At 47.5% G+C, this 22,156-nt stretch overlaps 1 protein-coding gene across 2 annotated transcripts in view; it reads right to left on the bottom strand.

Annotated features, from left to right (window-relative positions):
* The window catches only part of LOC123504761, a 229,214-nt gene that overhangs the window by 47,653 nt on the left and 159,405 nt on the right, over positions 1–22,156 (bottom strand). The window contains exon 6 of one of the 2 annotated variants that reach the window (XM_045255564.1): positions 7,446–7,605. The exons of the other annotated variant lie outside the window; for it this stretch is intronic. Within the exon in view, the coding sequence (XP_045111499.1) occupies positions 7,492–7,605 (114 nt within the window). The 3' untranslated portion in view covers positions 7,446–7,491. Of the gene's footprint in view, positions 1–7,445; positions 7,606–22,156 lie in introns of those variants that run through there. 2 annotated transcript variants of the gene reach the window in all.

The following is a 22,156-nucleotide window of genomic DNA, read 5'->3' as shown; positions in this document are numbered from 1 at the left end:
AAAACTCCATATAAAAACGCTTTGTCAGAACACCTTTTTTTTCCGACCCAAACGGCCATCCAAATCGTCGAAAAATGTTAAAACATTTTGTGCCGTCAGAGCGACACAGTGAAAACTACCCGGCCGGCGGGGAACACTTTACTCCAAACAGACGCCAAAAAATACACGGCCAGCGTTTTGCCCGACCTGCAGCCACCATCATCTTTTTTTCCCCTTTTAACTCCCGCTCGTGTGCTCCCTCCCCGTGTCTGTGCTCCCCCATTCTCCTCTCACACTCCTCCCCTGCCCCTGACCCCCACCCACCCGTCCCCTTCACCCGCGTCCCGGAAGGAAGGATCAGGGCCAAAGGTTATATATATATATATATATATATATATATATATATATATATATATATATATATATATATATATATATATATATATATATATATATATATATATATATATATATATATATATATATATATATATATATATATATATATATATATATATGATCAAACACACACACACACACATTGAATATAAAGTTGCACAAAGCCAAGTAAGTACACAAGGTGACATTCTTATTTAGCGAAGAAAATAGCCGCAGCGGGACGGCACGACATAGCCACCTCACTAAAGTTTTAATTAGTCATTCACTTGTCTCCAGATGAGCAGCAGCCGAGGGGCACCGAGGCCAGACTGCCGGGCCACGCCTCCAGGCAAGGAAAGGAACAGGGTCAACACGGAAGAAGGAACAGGGAGAAAGGGAAAAAAAAAAAAATCAGAGAAGAGGAAAGGAAGGAGCCATAAACTCCAAGAAAGATTCAGCCAAGAGTCGTGAGGAGGATGACTAAAAGAGACAGTTGTACATTCCGCGGGGCATCCTATGATACGGTGTGCGGCAGGCATGAAGGAAACAACAGAATATGGCGAAATCCTGGCAGTGGTGGTGGTGGTGGTGGTGGTGGTGGTAAAGTGTGCTGCAGAAAATAAAGTGGTAGGAGGCAGTGACGACAGGATGTGAGGGTGGGTGTGTAAGTCAGTCTCGTGGCAGCAGTGAAGAAGCACGAGCTGTGAGGGAGAGGAGGCGGGAGGGTAGAGAAAAAGGAGCGAGGGGAACAAGTGAATGGACCAAGGGACGTTAAGGCACTAAAGGATCCTTCGTTCTGTCTGCCACGCTACAAAACTCATCCCAACAAGAGAAAATAACTGCGACTCTCTTGCGGTCACTCGTGTGGCGAACATCGTCCCTCTGTAAAACTGTGGCCGCGTAATTCCACCCTCGACTCCTGACCCTCAGGCATGTGGTGGCGGGGGACGGCAATGGCGGTAAAAAGAAACGGGTCCAGCTTGAGCAATTTTCAAAGAACTTGAGAGAGAGAGAGAGAGAGAGAGAGAGAGAGAGAGAGAGAGAGAGAGAGAGAGAGAGAGAGAGAGAGAGAGAGAGAGAGAGAGAGAGAGACCGTAGTTCATGTTGTTCTCGGTGTTTTTTTTTTTGTTGTTGTGGTAATTGGTGGTGGTGGTGGTGGTGGTGGTGGTGGTGGTGGTGGTGGTGGTGGTGGTGGTGGTGTGCAGAGTGAATGACAATGGGGGACTGAGGGATGGACGAAGGAAGTGAGAGTATGAGAAGTAAAAGTGTGAAGGAAACAGATGGAGGAAAGAAGTACAGAAACAGGTGTTAAAGAATACCAGTGGAAGAAACAGACACAATGCCAGATAAAAACAAGGAGCAAGGATAGGACACAAGCAGTAGTATAGTTGCAGAGCTTCTCCATAGCATATTACAGCGCCTTCACTATGTGATTTATAGCCGCAAATACCAGAGATTGGAGCAAGAACATGCAGCATCACGGCAACAATGCCTCACGCAAGCAGTGTCAAGAGCTGATGCCGTCCACCCAGTGTTCACTGTCCGCCGCCATCACGCTGCAGTGCTAGCTCATCCAGGATGGCTGGTGCTACACTGGCCCTGTGTTCCCTACAGGAGACACCAGTCAAGTGGTGTCACGTAATGCGATTTTTTTTACCCCATAACACACACACACACACACACACACACGCCCGGTAGCTCAGTGGTTAGAGCGCTGGCTTCACAAGCCAGAGGACCGGGGTTCGATTCTCCGGCCGGGTGGAGATATTTGGGTGTGTCTCCTTTCACGTGTAGCCCCTGTTCACCTAGCAGTGAGTAGATACGGGATGTAAATCGAGGAGTTGTGACCTTGTTGTCCCGGTGTGTGGTGTGTGCCTGGTCTCAGGCCTATCCGAAGATCGGAAATAATGGGCTCTGAGCTCGTTCCGTAGGGTAACGTCTGGCTGTCTCGTCAGAGACTGCAGCAGATCAAACAGTGAAACACACACACACGCCCGGTAGCTTAGTGGTTAGAGCGCTGGCTTCACAAGCCAGAGGACCGGGGTTCGATTCTCCGGCCGGGTGGAGATATTTGGGTGTGTCTCCTTTCACGTGTAGCCCCTGTTCACCTGGCAGTGAGTAGGTACGGGATGTAAATCGAGGAGTTGTGACCTTGTTGTCCCGGTGTTGTTCCGAAGATCGGAAATAATGAGCTCTGAGCTCGTTCCGTAGGGTAACGTCTGGCTGTCTCGTGAGACTGCAGCAGATCAAACAGTGAAACACACACACACACACACACACACACACACACACACCGCGTAGTGTAGTAGTTAGCACCACTACAGTCGAGAGGGCCGGGTTCGATTCCCGGCGCGGCGAGGCAAATGGGCAAGCCTCTTAATTTGTAGCCCCTGTTCTCCTAACAGTAAATAGGTATGGGAAGTAACTCGAGGGGTTGTGGCCTCGCTTTCCAGGTGTGTGGAGTGTGTTGTGGTCTCAGTCCTACCCGAAGATCGGTCTATGAGCTCTGAGCTCGCTCCGTAATGGGGAAGACTGGCTAGGTGACCAACAGGCGACCGTGGTGGTGAATTACACACACACACACACACACACACACTTTTCAGGAGAAATTTGATAAAAGATATAGAGACGGGACACCATGAGTTTACTCCCATCCCTTAAACCACAACTATGTAAACATACACACACACACACACACACACACACACACACACACACACACACACACACACACACAGGGATCTATACTAGGCCCTATATTATTTTTGGTATATATCAATGATATTGTACATGCTAGCTCCAAATCTAAGTTCGTCATTTATGCAGATGATACAAACTTATTAATAGCAGAGAAATCATTGAAAAGCTTGCATAAAAATCTAACATCAGAATTACTTCTTATAAATCAGTGGATGAAGGCAAACAAACTAATGCTGAATATAACTAAGACTAATTACATCCTATTTCAAAACCGATCATTAGAATATGAAATTCCTCCTGTAAAATTAAATGACAATTTAATACTTAAAGTCAGTCATACAAAATTTTTAGGCATTCACATAGATGAGAACTTGAATTGGAGCCATCACATAGCATCTGTAAACCTCAAATTGTCAAAATTATGTGGCGTGCTGTACAGGGTTAGACATCAACTCACAAAAGAGGCACTAATGTCAGTATACTACACTCTCTGTTATCCGCATCTCATGTACTGTATATCTGTCTGGGGATCCACTTGGCCGTTTTTCTTGAAAATAATAACTATTACCCAAAATAAAGTAATCCGATGTATGTTTTTTATGGGAAAATATGATTCCACTAGTCAAGTATTAAACACAAACAAATTGCTTAATTTCATTTTTATTCATAAATATTTTCTACTACTTTGTATATATAGACACATAACTTTGTATTCTGGAAATACCATCCTTTTCAGTATTGCAACTAACGTGTACCATACTCGAGGCAACATTAACAATTTAGTTTGTCACCCATTCCGCACCATCCTTTATAAAAACAGTATAATGTACGTAAGTCCTCAAATATGGAACACTTTACCACATCATATCAAACAAGACCTTGATAGTATTACCACCAGTGTTTTCAAAAAGAGAATAAAAAATCACCTTTACTCTCTCCAAGCCACAGGAACATAACAAATCTTACACCCATAACTTATGTATTAACATGTAAAGCTATCGGTACATGTGTAAATTATTGCACTGTATATTATAACAAATTTTTGTATGTGTATATGCAAGTGTGTAATATATCGTATGCCACAATAATTAATATTTGTGTGTATGTAGGTGTGAGTGTGTAACCTACTGTGTAGTTGTTGTATGAGTCTATAATAGGTGTGCATATGTTACAATAGCAAATCTGTCTGCCATGGAGTCCTGGCTCGGCAGACTGTGCCATTTATTCTGTTTATTAAGATAATTAAATGTTGTAATTGATTGGCAATAAACATTTGAACTTGAACTTGAACTTGAACACACACACACACACACACACACACACACACACACACACACACACACACACACACACACACACACACACAGGAGAATGGGCAGCGGCTGGTTCTCCCAAGCCATGCCTGCCATTACGTTAGTGTGTGGCGCGAACAGTGCCTGGCGCCAGTAGGTCAGCCTCCGCGTGGGAGGAGTTTTCCTCACCTTCCTAAGTGTTAATTTGAGCGGGAAGCTAATGACTGTAGCACGACCCAAACTGTACTCAAAGGCGTTGCGGTGCAGGCTGCCTGTGCGTCAGTAACAAGGCAAAGTACATCGCAGTGGGAGGAGCTGAACACATTACCCTTGGGCAGCATTAGGAACTGGTCGTCTGGTGGCCCGAGTCAAAATATTCTGGTCAAGCCGGTGGCGTAGACGCTGCACTGGTCAGGCAGGTCCACCTGACAGCATCCTGGAGACTCAGGCATCACTAGACATTTTCATAAAAGCTTCAGCAGTATTCAAGCAACTCTCTGCTCGGGTAAGGCACTGCGACCACACCACCACATGGAGGGTCGCCACACAGCCGTCTCCCCTCTACACACTCGCGCTCCTGCAGAAGAGCAAGTCATCTCTCCTAATAAAGAATTTCGGGTTGTCTAGTTTATCGCGAGCATTCATTACTGTGCCAACAATGATCGCTTTCTTCACGCCGCTCCAGTGTCATCAACACCTTGTAAGCGTCGCCATTAATATATAGTGTTCTCAGGCTAACAGGCTAACGTCAGCCTTTCTCTGTCAGCCACAGCGGGAACATGGTCTCGCCCAGCACCTCTTTATAATATGCAAGACACCAAAATACATGGACGTAACCTTATGTATGTATGCACACGAGCGCACCGAAATAAAATAAAAATAAAAATAGTGTATGAGCACACGCAGTCACGGCCATGCAGTAGCACGTATGCAAACACGTACCTACACACAAGTGAGGATGTATATATACTGAAATGCACACAGGCACACATACACATGTTTGCTGGGCCTGTAGCATCATAAGCCAGATACACTGCGGATGGGAGCGGCTGTGGGTGGCTGGGCGAGGAACACCATGTTCCTGCTAACTGCCAGCGGCTCCTCAGTTTAAAAATATTAAAATTCCCTATTCATGACTTGACAACCACCCAAAATAAGCACACCACTGCTACCACCTCACACAAATACTTATCAAAGGATACTGAATGCGGAACACTGCACGCTGCACATCCTTCACAAGGCAAATGTCGTTCCTTTCTCCACCTTCCTGGCACTCCTTCGGACTGGACGTAAGTAGAGGCAGGGATTTCTTTTCTGGGTGGAATTTAATTTCTAACAAAAATAAAAATATCTCTAATGAAATATTCCAAGATGTTTTTGAAAAAAAAAAAAAACGGGTTCTGATATTTCACTGGACAGTTTATACTGTGCCGTGTGGTATATGTACTCCAAGGCATCCCTCCCAGTGAGGTGACACACACCAGCGGAGGCCAAAGTGCTATTATAGTGAATGATAGCTGGAAGTGAAAAGGAGTTGGTGGTGGCGGACGATATGATGCGAATGAAAATGTTAATCTAGGATGAACTGAAAGTGAAGGGTGTGGTGACAAGGGTGATGGAAGGCTTATAGGATGGAGGAGAAGTAAGTATGGCCAGTTTATGGCGGGTATTCAGTGGTCACTGGATCGAACACTGGGTGTGTGGCGGTGTGCCGCGTGGAAGTGCGGAATGGTGGTGGGAGCATGTGTCACATATCGGCAACAGGTGTGCCCCAACACGAGATGGAACAGGAACTCATAAAGGTGAGAGGCAGGGAGAAGGTTGCATCACGCCAAATGGTACTTAGAGTCCAAATCCCGGGGTCGAGTAGGGTGGGACACATGGCTGCGGGACGGGGCACAGCACAGACTGTGGCAGACACAGGGCAAGATTAGCGGTGTGGCTGATGTGAACATCCGCTAGGGCTGCTAACGAGAGATACATAAACCCACATTACTGAATTCTAAAACAAACTTTCCAAATTCCACAAAAAAAATATATTGTCTTAAAATCTAGAAACTTAACAGTATTAACCCCTTCAGTACTAGGACGCATCTTTACCATGAGTTTTGGTATATGCTATGACGATTTTATTTACATTCGGAAAGATCTATGGAGGTCAGAAAATTCATGCACAGAGTATTCACTATTTCAATCCCCACATAAGTTTCTGAAGCTTTATTAAATCACCATATATTAGGCAAAATAGATATGAAAACGTGTCACGGTACTGAAGAGGCTAACATTAACAAGACAATGGCCTTTTTTTTCCCCCTATAAACCAACAACTGGTTCAAGCAGGTGGATGTACAATAGGGTTGGGGGGCGGGACACGCGCAGGTCGCCGCAAACAAATCCACCCCAGCTATCCCTCAATGTTACGGAGCTACAGCACGCGGACCGGACATGGCTGCAGCTGCAGCCTACAAGTGAGGGACTGGATGCGCAGTGCATACGGGTAAGGCAGTACAGAGTATGTCGCGATGCCTAGCAGTGTCAGAAAGACCACAAGAAGCGAGGCAGTGATGCCCACGAGCGATGGTGGGCAGTCGAGTCTTGGCAGCAACTAATGACAAGCAGTAAGGCAGATGCTCCCCAACACCACTACCACCAGACACGCTCCACCACCACTGCATCACACCAAAGGCAACACTCGCTCCTTACATCTCCCAACACACGAACTTAGCCTACCTAACGCCTGACAAGACGTTCCTGCATAGTACTACCTCCGGGAAGTGTTAGTGACCTGAGCGGTGTGCACGACCACTTGTAAGCAGGAAGGAACTCCTCTCCCCCCTCCCCCCTCACTCTGTGTGTGTGTGTGTGTGTGTGTGTGTGTGTGTGTGTGTGTGTGTGTGTGTGAGAGAGAGAGAGAGAGAGAGAGAGAGAGAGAGAGAGAGAGAGAGAGAGAGAGAGAGAGAGAGAGAGAGAGAGAGAGAGAGAGAGAGAGAGAGAGAGAGAGAGAGAGAGAGAGAGAGAGAGAGAGAGAGAGAGAGAGAGAGTGCCAGATCCAAGTTACCTGGACTAGCAAGGAAAGGCGACACTATGCTAAAGAAGACCCTCCCTTTACTGCCCCTCCATCACCGACACCACAGCGCCATTATCAGGAACCTTGGAGCTTAACTAGAGCCTTTCTGCTGTAGTTAAGGTGCTGCCGCCGCCACCTTAACTTACCTTTCCCCGTCCACCTCCAACGCTTCATTCTCACTTCGCTTACCTGGAAAGAAAAGAAAGGTATATTGAGTTATGGTCTCCTGGTTCGCGGCCAGCCAGCCAACAAGCCAGTAGTGAGGCGGGCTGTGGGCAGCATAGCGGGAGTGACTACCACCCAGAAGGTAACAATAACACCTGGTACAACTCCGACGCGGTACTTACCACTAAAAGGAGCGGTCTTTTCCTGTTGTGGCAGTGATTTCGTGTTGATATTTCCAGCAGGTGTTGGAGGAAATGCACTACCACAACTACCTGCACTACTGCAATTACTATAACCACCACCATCATCAGTACCACAACCGCCACCGCCACTGCCATGCACCTCCCGGACCCACTAACATCACAATCTTCCTGCGCCGTTGCTCCCTCTCTGGCCTCACTTATTATTTCGCACTCACCCTCACTTACCTGTCGGATAACTCACGCGCACTAATCATTTGCCTCACCTGCATCTGCCACTCTGTAATTATAGAGCTGGCTAACTAACGAACACTCGCAGCCCTGCACGCCGCGGATACCAACTTCCCTATGTGTCTATCACGAGATTATTACAGCGCCTTAAATTATGAAACTCGGTAGCCCAGCTTAGCGAGGAGGAGGTATTCGCTTTCTACCCCAGTTAGGTGGTGCGGCGATTTACGAGGTGAGGATGGACCTCACTAGCACGTCCATGATCATAGTATTCACTGAGGGAAAATGTTCGCTAGCAGCTCTGGGCCTCCGCGATTTACTGAGTGAGAGCGATGACCCACTGACTTATGGATATCTGCCTGAATGCCATACTAAGGAGCGGCATCAATTTAGGTCGTAAACGGGTAATGTCAGTACCACAGAACTACGATCTCTCTCTCACCCCCCCCCCCCCCGCTGGCAAGTCAGGATTAACCTAGACTAAGGAAAGAATGGTAAAAGAAAAGTGGGGAAGGGAACTGAGAAGAGTTTAAATCATGAAGGGAAGAGAATTGATAAACATTCCTTGATCGGGTATACAATCTCAAGGTCTTTAGCTAAGTGTCTCTGGCACAGCGACACAAATGTTTTGCAATACCTAACCTCCAGCAGCAGCAACATTACAGGCACTGAGCTCCATCACCACGGTCACGAACACCACTAGCAGCACAGAGACAATCATCGAATTTTCAGCAGCAGCAGCACCACCACCAGCACCACCAGCATCACAGACGTTGAACAACATCTTCTAAGTTGCAGCACAGACACTCTCCTGGTGCAGCAGCAGCAACAGTAGTAGTAGCAACAACAACAACACACACTAACACCCGAACAGCAACACCTGAGGAGAACATTACGCCGCGCCTGGCGCCCCTCCGTCAGCGACAGCACACGGCCCAACATGACCCAACACGGCCAGGGCACAGCAGCTCCTCGTTTCCCTCGACGAACACACCTTAAACACGCGAGCATCAGTTGTGCGCGGCGCTAATGTGATGCAGGGCGGCGGTGACATCAACAACGGCACTGGATACGAATGCAGCGAGGCGACTACTACTTCACAGCGGTAGGAGGCAGTACGTGAGGCAGCCTCCGGCACGTGGGCGGCTCAGTGGTGCTTTGTGACTCGGAGGTGTGCGGCGGCAAGTGTGGCTGACTTGCACATCAGGAGTTTATGTCCGGAGGCAACAGTGTACATGTAAGCCTGTATGTTTCACAGGTACTTGCATGGCTGTGTGTGTGTGTGTGTGTGTGTGTGTGTGTGTGTGTGTGTGTGTGTGTGTGTGTGTGTGTGTGTGTGTGTGTGTGTGTGTGTGTGTGTGTGTGTGTGTGAGAGAGAGAGAGAGAGAGAGAGAGAGAGAGAGAGAGAGAGAGAGAGAGAGAGAGAGAGAGAGAGAGAGAGAGAGAGAACCACAAAAGGTCCATAAAATGTCTCCTCTGCAACTCTTCCATCAAACCACGCAGCCACTCAGCCACTACAACAATACACCACCAAGCCAACACCATTATAGTAATACACTAAACCTTTATAATGTCCAATCAATACACTAGTTAATCTTCAACTAACTTGGCACAGCTACACAAATTTCAAACTACTACTATTATTAATACTATTACTTCTACTATTACTACGTACAACTACTTCTACATAGTCTACAGACGGCGGCTCCCTTTCCTTTTCCCCCTTGCCAGCCCTGTCCATGCCACCCCATGCCCACACAGTCGTCTGGTTACACTCGCTCTAAGCCAACATTTTCACCTGCCACTGTCTGTCTGTTTCAAAGACAAGCTCACTTCTTCCTTCTTTTCATCGTCATACCTTTGATGTCAATAATTCAGTTCTTCTTGTTTCCTTTCCTTCATGTTTACATCCAAAACAAAATCTGACCGCCACCATCTGCCGGCCTCTCCCCACCATCCCTCCTACGCTCTCCCTGTCATCCTCCCAGGCCAACCTCTCCTACCCTGCCCCTTTTCCCTTCGCTCTCACACGCTCCACAACAGTTTGGAAATATCTCAATCGACCTCGCGCTGCTGTGAGGTGTCAACCCGTCCTCCCTTCCCTGTCACATACGCCTCCAAACATGTGTTGCCCAGGGAACTTTGACGGCTACCCCCTCCCCAATTTTTTCTTTTCTGTTCTTTCTATTTCTTTTAATCTTTGATACTTATGCTGTTATTTGTGTTGCATTATTGCTGTTGCTAGTATTGTTGTTGTTAACTGTTTTCCTTTCCTCCTTCGGTGTAAATAAACGTTAAATATCCGTGGGAAAACAAACTCTTACGCCGCGCCGGTCCAGTATACTCTCTCTCTCTCTCTCTCTCTCTCTCTCTCTCTCTCTCTCTCTCTCTCTCTCTCTCTCTCTCTCTCTCTCAACAGTCACGACTCACGACACTTAACAGGGACAATATTCTCAAACGTTTCCTCGTCTTACCACCACTACCTCTAACAACAGCCTCACCTGGCCTTTCTAGGGTCTCCATGATTCCCAGGAGAGTCTAGCAAGGATTCTACACAAACGCTGAGAAAAATACCTGTGAGAACCGTGAAAATAATGGATGTGGGCTTTGGAAATAGTCATGATGAGAACACTGTGTAGCTGAATACAGGCTCTACACATCACCTCCACCTCCTCTCCTTCCCTTCACTGTAACGTGCCGTCACGGGCCAAGGGAGACGTCGAGCGGGAAAAAATAATTGTCAGGAAAGGTTAGTCCCTCTCAGAAGGCAGGGGAGAGAGAGGTCACGCGTGTATCGCCCCTGCTGAGACACTTGACCTGGAACACTGACCTCAAGAGGCCTCAGTTTACACATACTACTACTACTACTACTACTACTACTACTACTACTACTACTAGCAGCAGCAGCAGCAGCAGCAGCAGCTAAAAGATTTGAAAGAATTAGCCATAACACTGGAACAAATGTCTTGACACCTCTCTCTTAAACGAAGTCAAGTCGTAGGAAGATGAAAATACAGAAGCAGGTAGGGAGTTCCAGAGTTTACCAGTCTAAGGTATGAATGACTGAGAATATTGGTTAACTCTTGTACTAGAGGGTTGGACAGAATAGGGATGAAAGGAAGAAGAAAGCCTTCTGCAGCAAAGTCGCAGGAGGAGGGGAGGCATGCAATTAGCAAGAGTAGTTGGCATGAAGATAGCGATAAAAGATAGAAAGGGATGCAACATTTCGGTGATGAGAAAGAGGCTGAAGATAGTCAGTCCGAGGAGCGGAGTTGATGAGACGAAAAGCTTTTGATTCCACCCTATCTAACAAAGCTGTATGAGTGGAACCCTCCAAAACATGCGAAGAGTACTACATACAGAGTTAGCAGTTGAAAGGACAAGAAAAACTGGCGAAGACGCCGCAGAACGCCTATCTTCATAAAAACTGTTTTAGCAAGAGATGAGATGTGAAGTTTCCAGTTAAGATTATGAGTAAAGGATAGACCAAGGATATTCAAAGCGGAAGAGGGAGTCAGTTGAAGAAGAGGGAATAGATGTCTGGAAGGTTGTGCCAAGTTGATATATGGAGGAATTGAGTTTTTGAGGCATTGAACACAACCAAGTTTTTTTCTCTGTCCCAATCAGAAATCTTAGAGAGATCAAAAGTCAGGCGTTCTGTGGCGTCCCTGCGTAATCTGTTGACTTCCTGAATGGTTGGCCGTCTCTGAAAGGACGTGGAAAGATGTAGGGTGGTATCATCAGCGTAGGAGTGGATAGAACAAGAAGTTTGGTTAAGGTGGTCATTAATGAATAATAGAAAAAGAGTGGGTGATAGGAAAGGAACCTGAGGAACACCACTGTTAATATATATTTCGAAGAACAGTGGCCATCTACCACGGCTGCAATAAAAAGGTCGGAAAGGAAACTTACGATAAAGTTGCAGAGAGAAGGATAGAAACCGTTGGAGGACAGTTTTGAAAACAAAGCTTTGTGCCAGACTCTATCAAAAGCTTTTGATGTCTAACGCAGCAGCAAAAGTTTTACCCAAATCTCTAAAAGAGGATGACTAAGACTCAGTAAGGAACGCCAGAAGATTACCAGTAGAGCGACCTTGAAGGATTAGACAGAAGATTGCGAAGTGACAGATGTTTAAGAGTCTTCCTATTCAGGATAGATTAAAAAAACTTTTGACACGCAAAAGATTAAAGTTATAGGGCGGTAGTTTGAGGCATTAGAACGGTCACCCTTTTTAGGAATAGGCTGAATGTAGGCAAACTTCCAGCAAGAAGGAAAGGTAAAAGTCGATAGGCAGATTTGAAAGAGTTTGGCCAGGCAAGATGCAAGCACGGAAGCACAGTTTTTGAGAAAAAATGGAGGGACCCCATAAGGTCCATAAGCTTTCCGAGGGTTTAGGCCAGAGAGGGCATGGAAAACATCATTACGAAGAATTTTGATTGAAGACATGAAATAGTCAGAGGGAGGAGAAGAGGGAGGGACAAGCCCAGAATCATTCAAGGAGGAGTTTTTAGCAAAGGTTTGAGAGAAGAGTTCAGCTTTAGAAACAGATGAGATGAAATAAAGGAGGGGAAAATGATGAAGTAAAGTTACTGGAGATGTTTTTAGCCAGATGCCAGAAGTCACGAGAGGAGTTAGAGTTTAAAAGATTTTGACATTTTCTATTTATGAAAGAGTGTTTGGCAAGTTGAAGAACAGACTTGGCATGAAATATAAAGTGCATGAGATTCAGGAGATGGAAAGCTCAAGTACCTTTTGTGGTAACTTTTCTATCATGTATAGCACGATAACAAGCTGTGTTAAACCAAGATCTAGAAGGTTTAGGTTGAGAAAAAGAATGAGGAATGTACGCCTCCATGCCAGACACTATCACCTCTGTTATGCATTCAGCACAGAGATGGGTCTCTGACACGGAAACAGTAATCATTCCAGGGAAAATCAGCATAATACCTCCTCAGGTCCCCCCCAACTAGCAGAGGCAAAACGCCAGAGGCACCTCCGCTCTGGGAGATCCTGAGGAGAAATTGGAGAAATAGGACAAGATACAGAAATGAGATTGTGATCAGAGGAGTCCAACGGAGAATATAGGGTAACAGCATAAGCTGAAGGATTAGAGGTGAGGAAAAGATCAAGAATGTTGGGCGTGTCTCCAAGGCGGTCAGGGATACGAGTAGGGTGTTGCACCAGTTGCTCTAGATCTTGGAGGATAGCACAGTTGAAGGTTAGTTCACCAGGATGGTCAGTGAAGGGAGATGAAAGCCAAAGCTGGTGGTGAACATTGAAATCTCCAAAGGGTAAAAGAACAGAATGTGCTCCACTTTGGAAGTTAAATAGTCAAAGAATTTACTATAGTCAGAGGAGTTAGGGGAGAGATAGAAAGCACAAATAAATTTAGTTAGACAATGACTGTTGAGTCTAAGCCAGATGGTGGAAAACTCGGAAGTTTCAAGAGGGTGAGCACGAGAGTAAGTTAAGTCATTGCACAAATAGACGCAACATGCAGCTTTGCAACGAAAATGAGAATAGAGAAAGTAGGAGGGAACAGAGAAGGGGCTACTGTCAGTTATCTCAGACAGCTGTGTTTAGGTGAGGAAAAGAAGATGAGGTTTAGTAGCGTTTAGTGGTGTTCTACAGATTGAAAATTAGATCTAAGACCGCGAATGTTGCGCAAGTTAATGAGAAGTTGAGGGAGGTGTCAAGACATTTTGGGTAGCCAACGAGAGAGCAGTCTGACCAGGGGACATTTCTGATCCCCTCCTACGAAGAGGACTCTGAGGCTGGATTTGAAGTCGCCATTTCTTAATTTTGAATTTTAAGTGAAGGGTGTGTGTGGTAAGTGCATGTAGTTTTGTATGAAGAAGAGTTGTCTTTAGAGGGCAGGCTGTGACTGACCCATTAAGTTATGAAACAAAGGACAACGTTCAGCGAGATCACAACTAGCTTTAAAGGAAAGTTCACAGCATCCTTTGAACTAGTGCTATTAAACCTCACTGGGAGTAAATTATCGTTTCGGTAGGTGTCTACTACCTCTTCCAGTTAGTAGTAGTAGTAGTAGTAGTAGTAGTAGTAGTAGTAGTAGTAGTAGTAGTAGTAGTAGTAGTAGTAGTAGTAGCAGCAGCAGCAGCAGCAGCAGCAGCAGCAGCAGCAGCAGCAGCAGCAGCAGCAGCAGCAGCAGCAGCAGCAGTAACAGTAGCAGCAGCAGCAGCAGTAGCAGCAGAAGCTTCGGACTTAACTTGGCTTCATTTCTGAGTCAAACGTTGATATCCTTTCACGTTGTGGCCTCTGGAGCTCACGGGGAAAAGACTCAGACCTAAGGCGAGATGTGACTTTCTGTGTGTGTGTGTGTGTGTGTGTGTGTGTGTGTGTGTGTGTGTGTGTGTGTGTGTAATTGACCACGGCCTTCCCCATTACGGAGCGAGCTCAGAGCTCATAGACCAATCTTCGGGTAGGACTGAGACCACAACACACTCCACACACCGGGAAAGCGAGGCCACAACCCTCGAGTTACATCCCGTATCTACTTGCTGCTAAGCGAACAGGGGCCACACATTAAGAAGCTTGCCCATTTGCCTCGCAGCGCCCGGGACTCGAACTCAGGCCTTTTCGGTTGTGAGCCGAGCGTGCTAACCACTACACTACGCGGTGTGTGTGTGTGTGTGTGTGTGTGTGTGTGTGTGTGTGTGTGTGTGTGTGTGTGTCCTTTCGCCACAGTAACAAACAAGGACGGACTGGAAGGCAGGACAACGGCTCAGGTCTTCCTTCTCTGCAGCAGGAGTGGTGGGCGGAGAGAGAGAGAGAGAGAGAGAGAGAGAGAGAGAGAGAGAGAGAGAGAGAGAGAGAGAGAGAGAGAGAGAGAGAGAGAGAGAGAGAGAGAGAGAGAGAGAGAGAGAGAGAGAGAGAGAGAGAGAGAGAGAGAGAGCAGGGAGGGCGTCTGTCTGTCCTAGTCAGTGACATCACCTCCAGCACCACAGGGGACCTTGCTGACTAACACACTAAACTTGGGCCGCCGACACATCGCCTGGACACCACTCACCGGTCGCCCCCGTCCTCGCCCCCACGCCCCTCCACCTCCGTCTCTCCCTCCACCATCACTACTCCTCCCATTCTGCACCTCCTCGCAACATACACACACTCCACTCCACTCCACTTCTCTCTCTCTCTCTCTCTCTCTCTCTCTCTCTCTCTGTCTACCCAGCGACCCGCATCTCTCTTCCTCTCCTTCTCCCTCTCTCCTCTCCCTGCTACGCAAATTATATGCATATTTTTACTTTCCTCTCACTCCTGAGCCACGCCGCAGGCAAAAAAAAAAAAAAAATAGTGACGACGTTCCTCTCCTCTCCTTCCCTATGCCAATATCGCTCTCCCACCATCACCACCACCACTATCCCTCCCTCACTCACTCACTCACCTATACTTACCATGTCAGCACTCCCACTCTCTCCCTCAGCACCTACTCTTCCACCCACCACCCCTAAACACTCGCTTAACACTTACGCAAGTCCCACTCTCCCCCTTACTCCCCATCACCTCACCCACCACCACACCACCCGTCAGTCCTCTCACTCTACACCCAACACTCACTCACCACCATAATTATAACACTCTCCATAGCAACACCACTGCACCTCTCCACCACAACACACCTCCCCACTACTCCCACTACCTCTCACCACCACCACGCCGTCCTCCTCCCTTCACGTCCTCACCAACGGGCAGGAGGCAACCGCACCTCTCAACACGGGAGGGGATCGCCTTGGCCCCACCGTGCACCAGCAGTCACCCACACGGACTGTTCGCCAGCCACCGTCTTCCCACCGCTATTTACCAGTTAATTACGTGTGCTGGCGTCCGCACTCTGGCAAAATGAGGAGGTGGACGCCACTTTGGGGGTCTGGCCTGGAAGGTGAGGAGCGCTGCGAGACACAATACGCTCATACACACCTAATTGTTCTTAAAGAAGTAAGCGGCGTCTCAGCCAGTACTGCTCGGCGTCTTGGAATGTCCTGGTGCTGCCGCGTCATGAGGTAGTAGTGGTGATGGTGGTGGTACGTTTGTTCATGCCGAAGCTGGAGGCGGGCAGGCAGGCTGGTGTTAGTGGTCTCCCCTTCACCTAGTGGCGCCTCGGTCATCCTGGGTTTTTACAAGGCAATAAAAGGGCGTCCAGGGTAATGAGTTTTCTTAACGGCTTCCGCAACTCTTCTTTTTTTTCAGCGCTCAACTGAGGCGCGTGGTCACTTACGGCCGCTGCTGAGTTCCTTTAAGCGTGCAGGTCAGACGTTAATGAGTTCACCTTCTCTCCTCTTGCTTTGTTCTGTAACCCTCTATCTAACCGCTACACACCTTCCCCTCTCTCAGTCGCATCGGCAACAAAACACTATACGTACAAGTAAACGAAAAAAAAAATAATAAATAAATAAATACAAACCACAAACACAGCAACACACGCGCCGGAAAACACAGTTCAACAGCATATGCACTAGTGCGTTCACCACAAGAACGTAGATGCCTGTGCAACGCATACCACGAACCAGCAAGTGTGACAGAACATGTGCCATGTTGGTGCAGTTGCCACTTCTGAGCGTGTGATGCATATCATACGCAATATGTATTACTTATATCAGAGTACAATGTCATGTGACTTACAAAGAAATCTCTATCATAGTTAATCATTGCCATTATCACCACCAGGGACACCTTATGAAGTGCACTCCGTTAGTGCAATCTAGTAGGGGATTTTGTCTCTCCTCCAGGTGATACACAAACACAGGTTCTCCGCCATATAGGCAAAGTTCCTCCTTTCACGCTCCGCCTCTCAAATGCCTGACACTCTTTCTCATTTTAAATCATATATAAAAGATGTTTTTTACCCATTAGTCAGCCGCGAGTGGTTCAGGTCTTCCTGACTTCAGCTAACAATGAGTTTGTTATGACCAGTGATTTTTTCTTCGCCTGCTGTGCAGTTCCTATTCTTCCCGTGGCCTAAGTGGAGCTCAGGCACGCGATCAGGAAGGCAACTAAAGAGACATGCACCCAGGCATCCCAGCCACTACCATTACCCAAAGTGCGTAGCTCTGATAGCCCTTCGAACTCCTTTCATGTCTTTTTTTTTTTTCCAGACATCGTGGTTGCCCTCTATCGCTTCACTAGAAATAGTCTCTATGGCCAAATTTTGTAATTCCATGAAGAAAAATTTTAGCACTTAAGACTTCCTACCTCCTGTTTCTTAAATTTTCTTCAGCAACCATCATCCTTAGAAGAGAATTATTTATATTAAACCATTCTTAGCTTTCAAAATTAAATGCGAAATTCTAAACTGTCATCATGCAATGCAATGAACTCTTTTCCCAAGCGTCTTGCCGCCCATAAGGCGTCATCATATCCAGTGTACGTTCACTGGTGTCAAGGAAAGAACACTCCAATTTACGTCCCTTGCTAGAATTCTAATGCTTTACATTCCATGATCTAGTTTCAAGGCAGCCTAACCGAGCGACGAGACCCGCCCAAGAGCAGGTCTGACCACTACCAGACCGGTCGCTCCGGCACTGCTCCGGACGGGACCCAGCACTTGGTGGTGGTGGTGGTGGCGGTGGTGGTGGTGGTGGTGGTGGTGGAGACGGCGGTAGCGGCGATAGTGGTGGTGGTGGTGGTGGTGGTGGTGGTGGTGGTGGTGGTGGTGGTGGTGGTGGTGGTGGTGATGATGATGATGATGATGATGATGATGATGATGATGATGATGATGATGATGATGATGAGTTTTAAGGGATAAGCAAGCCTTTAAAACAACCGTAGCATCACTTGTGCTTCCCTGCATCTGAGACCCGGCTCTTGTGGACACAATACTACAGGAAAGATGGAGAAAATGGAGAGCTCGGTGCAGCTTGGTTGGAGAATGCGTCAGGGCAGGTGTGAGGCTAGACTGACATTTTGGCAGTCGCCACACGCCCGAACAATTCACCCGCGGAAAGAGGCGTTGTGGCGGAGACAAATGGGGCGTCCATTGTAGGTGTGGAGGGGCATGAGGATGGGAGGCCTGTGATTCTGCTTCTCCAAATGTGTACTTGAAGGCACTCAAGATGAAGGCGAAACGCCTCTCGCGGCGGCGCAGCGGTCCTGGTATGTGAGAAGTAAATGAGGTACAGCCGAGAAGCAACGGTCGCCCGGAAACGGCACCTTCAGAGCACATTCTACACAGACAGACATGACTTCCAGGCAGAGCAATAAAGGACATCACCGCGGCCAGACACTACAACTGAGAAAAAAAAAAAAACAATATCTTGGAATTGCAAAGGAGGGAGCAAGTTACATACAAGAACATCGCTAGTAAATATTACATTATCGTAGTTCACATCCACTAACAATATGCTAGTCGGAGATAATGAGGAGAAGCGCAAATGAGCCGCCCAGCCAAGGGCCATCCAGCATGCCGTCATGACCCATCGGCTGAGGGATGAGGGCGACGCCCGCACCAGGAACACAGCCACAAGGAAGTGACGAGGTGTACAAACATGCAGGATAGATTGAACAGCGTGGGGAGCGCAACGAGGGGTAGAGGGAACGTGAAGTGACACCGCAACCACCAAGGATTGGATGGCTCCCCGTGGTTGAAGGCACACTTGTTAACTATTGTTGAGGACTGTTTGTCTATATAATGATTATATATATATATATATATATATATATATATATATATATATATATATATATATATATATATATAGAGAGAGAGAGAGAGAGAGAGAGAGAGAGAGAGAGAGAGAGAGAGAGAGAGAGAGAGAGAGAGAGAGAGAGAGAGAGAGAGAGAGAGAGAGAGAGAGAGAGAGAGAAATTGTAACATATTCACTGATTAACGCAGAGCAGCGTGGCCTCTTCATGTTCAGGTTCACTTGGACTACACTAGATGACCTTCGTGTGAACCAAGACATGTATACCAGCGTGGACCAATGCATCCAACTTCCCGCCCGGAACGTTACGCGAACAACACAGTGCAGCCATTCAGCCACGAGGTGTGTGGCGGGTTGTGTCTCACCATCACCACCACCATCACCACCACCACCAACAACAACATCAGTAACAACAACAGCAGGAATAACTTGTCAAAATCAGTCAGGATCACCTCAACAGTCACTTGAAGACTGACCATCACCTCGTCGTGACTCGAGAATGACGCAGAGAAACTAAAAGCAAGAGAATCAATCGAATCTGTGTCTGTGTCCCTATCCCCCCCAAAGGATACGTTAATATATGGATACATAAGGCAGTTCATAAATTACAGACAGCAGCTTCGATTACGTACTTAACACAAGATATAAAAAATCAAACAACTTTTTAGTGCCATCTACTGAAGAGTCGTTGACATTGGCATACTTACGAGATTCAAGCCTTCGGGTGTTTGCCTGACACTAGATCTGGTCAGGTACTAAAAATCTGTGCTGGGTTACGGTCAAGAGGTGAGGGTGATGGAGAGGAGAGACCCCAGTTACATGAACAAAACTGGAGTGGAGTTTGGAGAGAAGATGAAGCAGGCTTTATGTAGGTTAGCGAGCAGTGTGTTGAGATAGAATAGAGGTGTGGAGGGAGACAGAACAGTACACACAATTCTAACAGTAGCGAGGAGCAGGGATGTGGTATACAGATAAGGAATGTAGTTAAGCAGAGAACTGAACAGGACAAACCGAAGGGAGTGTTGCCGTGTAAGTGTTGGGGGCAGCAGGACTGTGGTAAGGGTGTGGGTTGAGGCGGGGTAAGGTACGAGGCAGGGTAGGGGCGTAGAAGGACAGAAACCAGACTCAAGAGAAGGTGGACGAAGGGAAGTGAGGCTGAAGGAGATTTGCTATGGACGGAGGAGGCAGTGAAGTGGTGGATGAGGGAATGTATTGAGAGCAGGGGAGGTGGGTGTAGCTGGAAAAGTAAAGAATGTGCTGGGGAATGAGAGGGATGTGATGGGAATTCATAAAGTACATGGAGGTCAACTTACATTTTCTCTCTCTCTCTCTCTCTCTCTCTCTCTCTCTCTCTCTCTCTCTCTCTCTCTGATCCTGTAGGAAAGGAAGATGAGGTGAATGAGTAAGATGTGGTAAGGAAGGAGGAAAGTGTGCTGAAGGACTGGATCGGGCAGCGATGGAGGAAGGAGGAAGGAGGAAGGAGGAGGAGGGTGTAGGATGCGGGTTGCGGGACACGGGCTGCAGGACACAAGTTGAAGCCTTGTAGCGAGAACATAAATAATGCGCGCCGGGGACCTGGGGGTGTGGGTGTTGTGAAGACGGAAAGGAAAAGGTGAATACAGGAGACCCAAGGAAAAGCAGGCAGGACACATTTCCGGGAAGAAGAGTGAAGAAAATGAAAAAGAGAAGAGAAGGAAGAAGGATGAATGATGAAGAGACGAAAGATGTCAAGTAAAGTTCCTCTTCGGTCTGCTTACTAGTGGAATTCGGCAGTCACTGATCAGTCCTGACCACTGTTATAGCTTTCTACTGCCACCTTCTCTTAAAAACGCTGTCCCATCCCGCCCAGCACTGGCCATAGCTCGCCCCACAAGCATGCCCTGCTGGTTCCTGCCGCCCAGGGTAGAGAGACAGTAACGGCAGGATGAGTGGGCGGCGTGTGGGTGGTGATGAACGGCGCGGTGGGCGGACACGCAGGCTGCCTCGTGTGTGTAATTCACCTTGGTCGCCTGCTTGTCACCCAGCCAGTCGTTCCCATTCGGTGCGAGCTGAGCTCATTATTACCAATCTTCGGGTAGGACTGAGACCACACACACAACACACCCGGGACAACGAAGTCACAACTCCTCGATTTACATCCCGTATCTACTCACTGCTAGGTGAACAGGAGCTACACGTGAAAGAAGAAACACTCAAATTATCTCCACCCGACCGGGGAATCGAACCCCGGTTTTCTGGCTTGTGAAGCCAGTGTGTGTGTGTGTGTGTGTGTGTGTGTGTGTGTGTGTGTGTGTGTGTGTGTGTGTGTGTGTGTGTGTGTGTGTGTGTGTGTGTGTGTTGTTATACAAACTTGGACACTCCACGAGTGATGGGCAGCCGGAAGTGGTGACCCTGTGGGGGAGAATGGGGCCTCGCCATCCCGGGTCACGCCAGACGGATGTGGGCACGAACGAAGAAGTCTGGCGGTGGTAAGGGAGAAGACGGGGGGCCACGGGTGCGAGTGTGGGCGTGGAGCTCGGGGTAGGGGAAAGGGATGGAGACATGGATGGTGAGTGGAGGAGGAAGCTCGCCCAGACTTGGATGTGGGCGGCAGCAATAGCTGTACGTGGCTGAAGCCCTGGACGGAAGAGGGAGTGTGGGCGGCCATGGATGGGTCCAGTGCAGGCATTTGGGCAACAATAATGGCGTGTAAGTGACAGAGACGACTGAGCTGAGGAGAGGGAAGGATTGGTACCAAGCACAGCAAGCTCAAACTATCTGTGTGAAAAATTAATAATCGCAAGAGGACATAGGCATTGCTATATACAGAGCCAAGGCGGCGTCCAGTGGCGCTGCCTGCCTTCCGTTCCCGCGACCTGCGACCCACGACACAGGCCAGGCCCGAGAGACCCCCAGGTTCAGAGGCAGGACGAGTCCGAACAAGAGGACGTTCCAAGCCTGGCTAATATAACGTGCTGATTCAGATATGTAGTGAGTGATGATGATGACGATGATTATAGTAGTAGTGGTGGTGGTGATGGTGGTGGTGGTGGTTTTGACAGATAAGTAAGAAGAGACAAATAACCATTAGAAAAGGGAATACTTGGTAGACTGAAGTACCTACAGTAAAGGGCGGTTCTTCTTGGCATTTTATTTTCATTTTACCGTCACTAAACACATTGTTTCTTAATCCCCACCAAAGTGAAGCAACAGAGCCTTTGTTACGGCAAGTGAAGGGGAGATATTGTTGTTGTGATCTGGAGATTTTGTTACTTTATATGCACGAATATGGTATTTCCTCCAGTTTAGTAATTTGAACGCCAGAAAGTACAACATTATAAGAAAATATTATATCCTCATGATGTCCTCAACTTGTCTCAAGTTCAACAACCTTATATAAAGGTAGAACACTTTAGTGTGTTCCGAAGCCTGGTTCTCAACCTGGCAGGCGATCTGGCCACCTTTACTGTGTGCCCCGCGACGACCTACCCGCCCTTCCTTCCTGGT

Source organism: Portunus trituberculatus, chromosome 17 (genome assembly GCF_017591435.1).
Source record: "Portunus trituberculatus isolate SZX2019 chromosome 17, ASM1759143v1, whole genome shotgun sequence".
Lineage (NCBI taxonomy): Eukaryota > Metazoa > Arthropoda > Malacostraca > Decapoda > Portunidae > Portunus > Portunus trituberculatus.
Note: the sequence above shows the minus strand (reverse complement) of the source record. Positions and strands in the feature narration are given on the sequence as shown.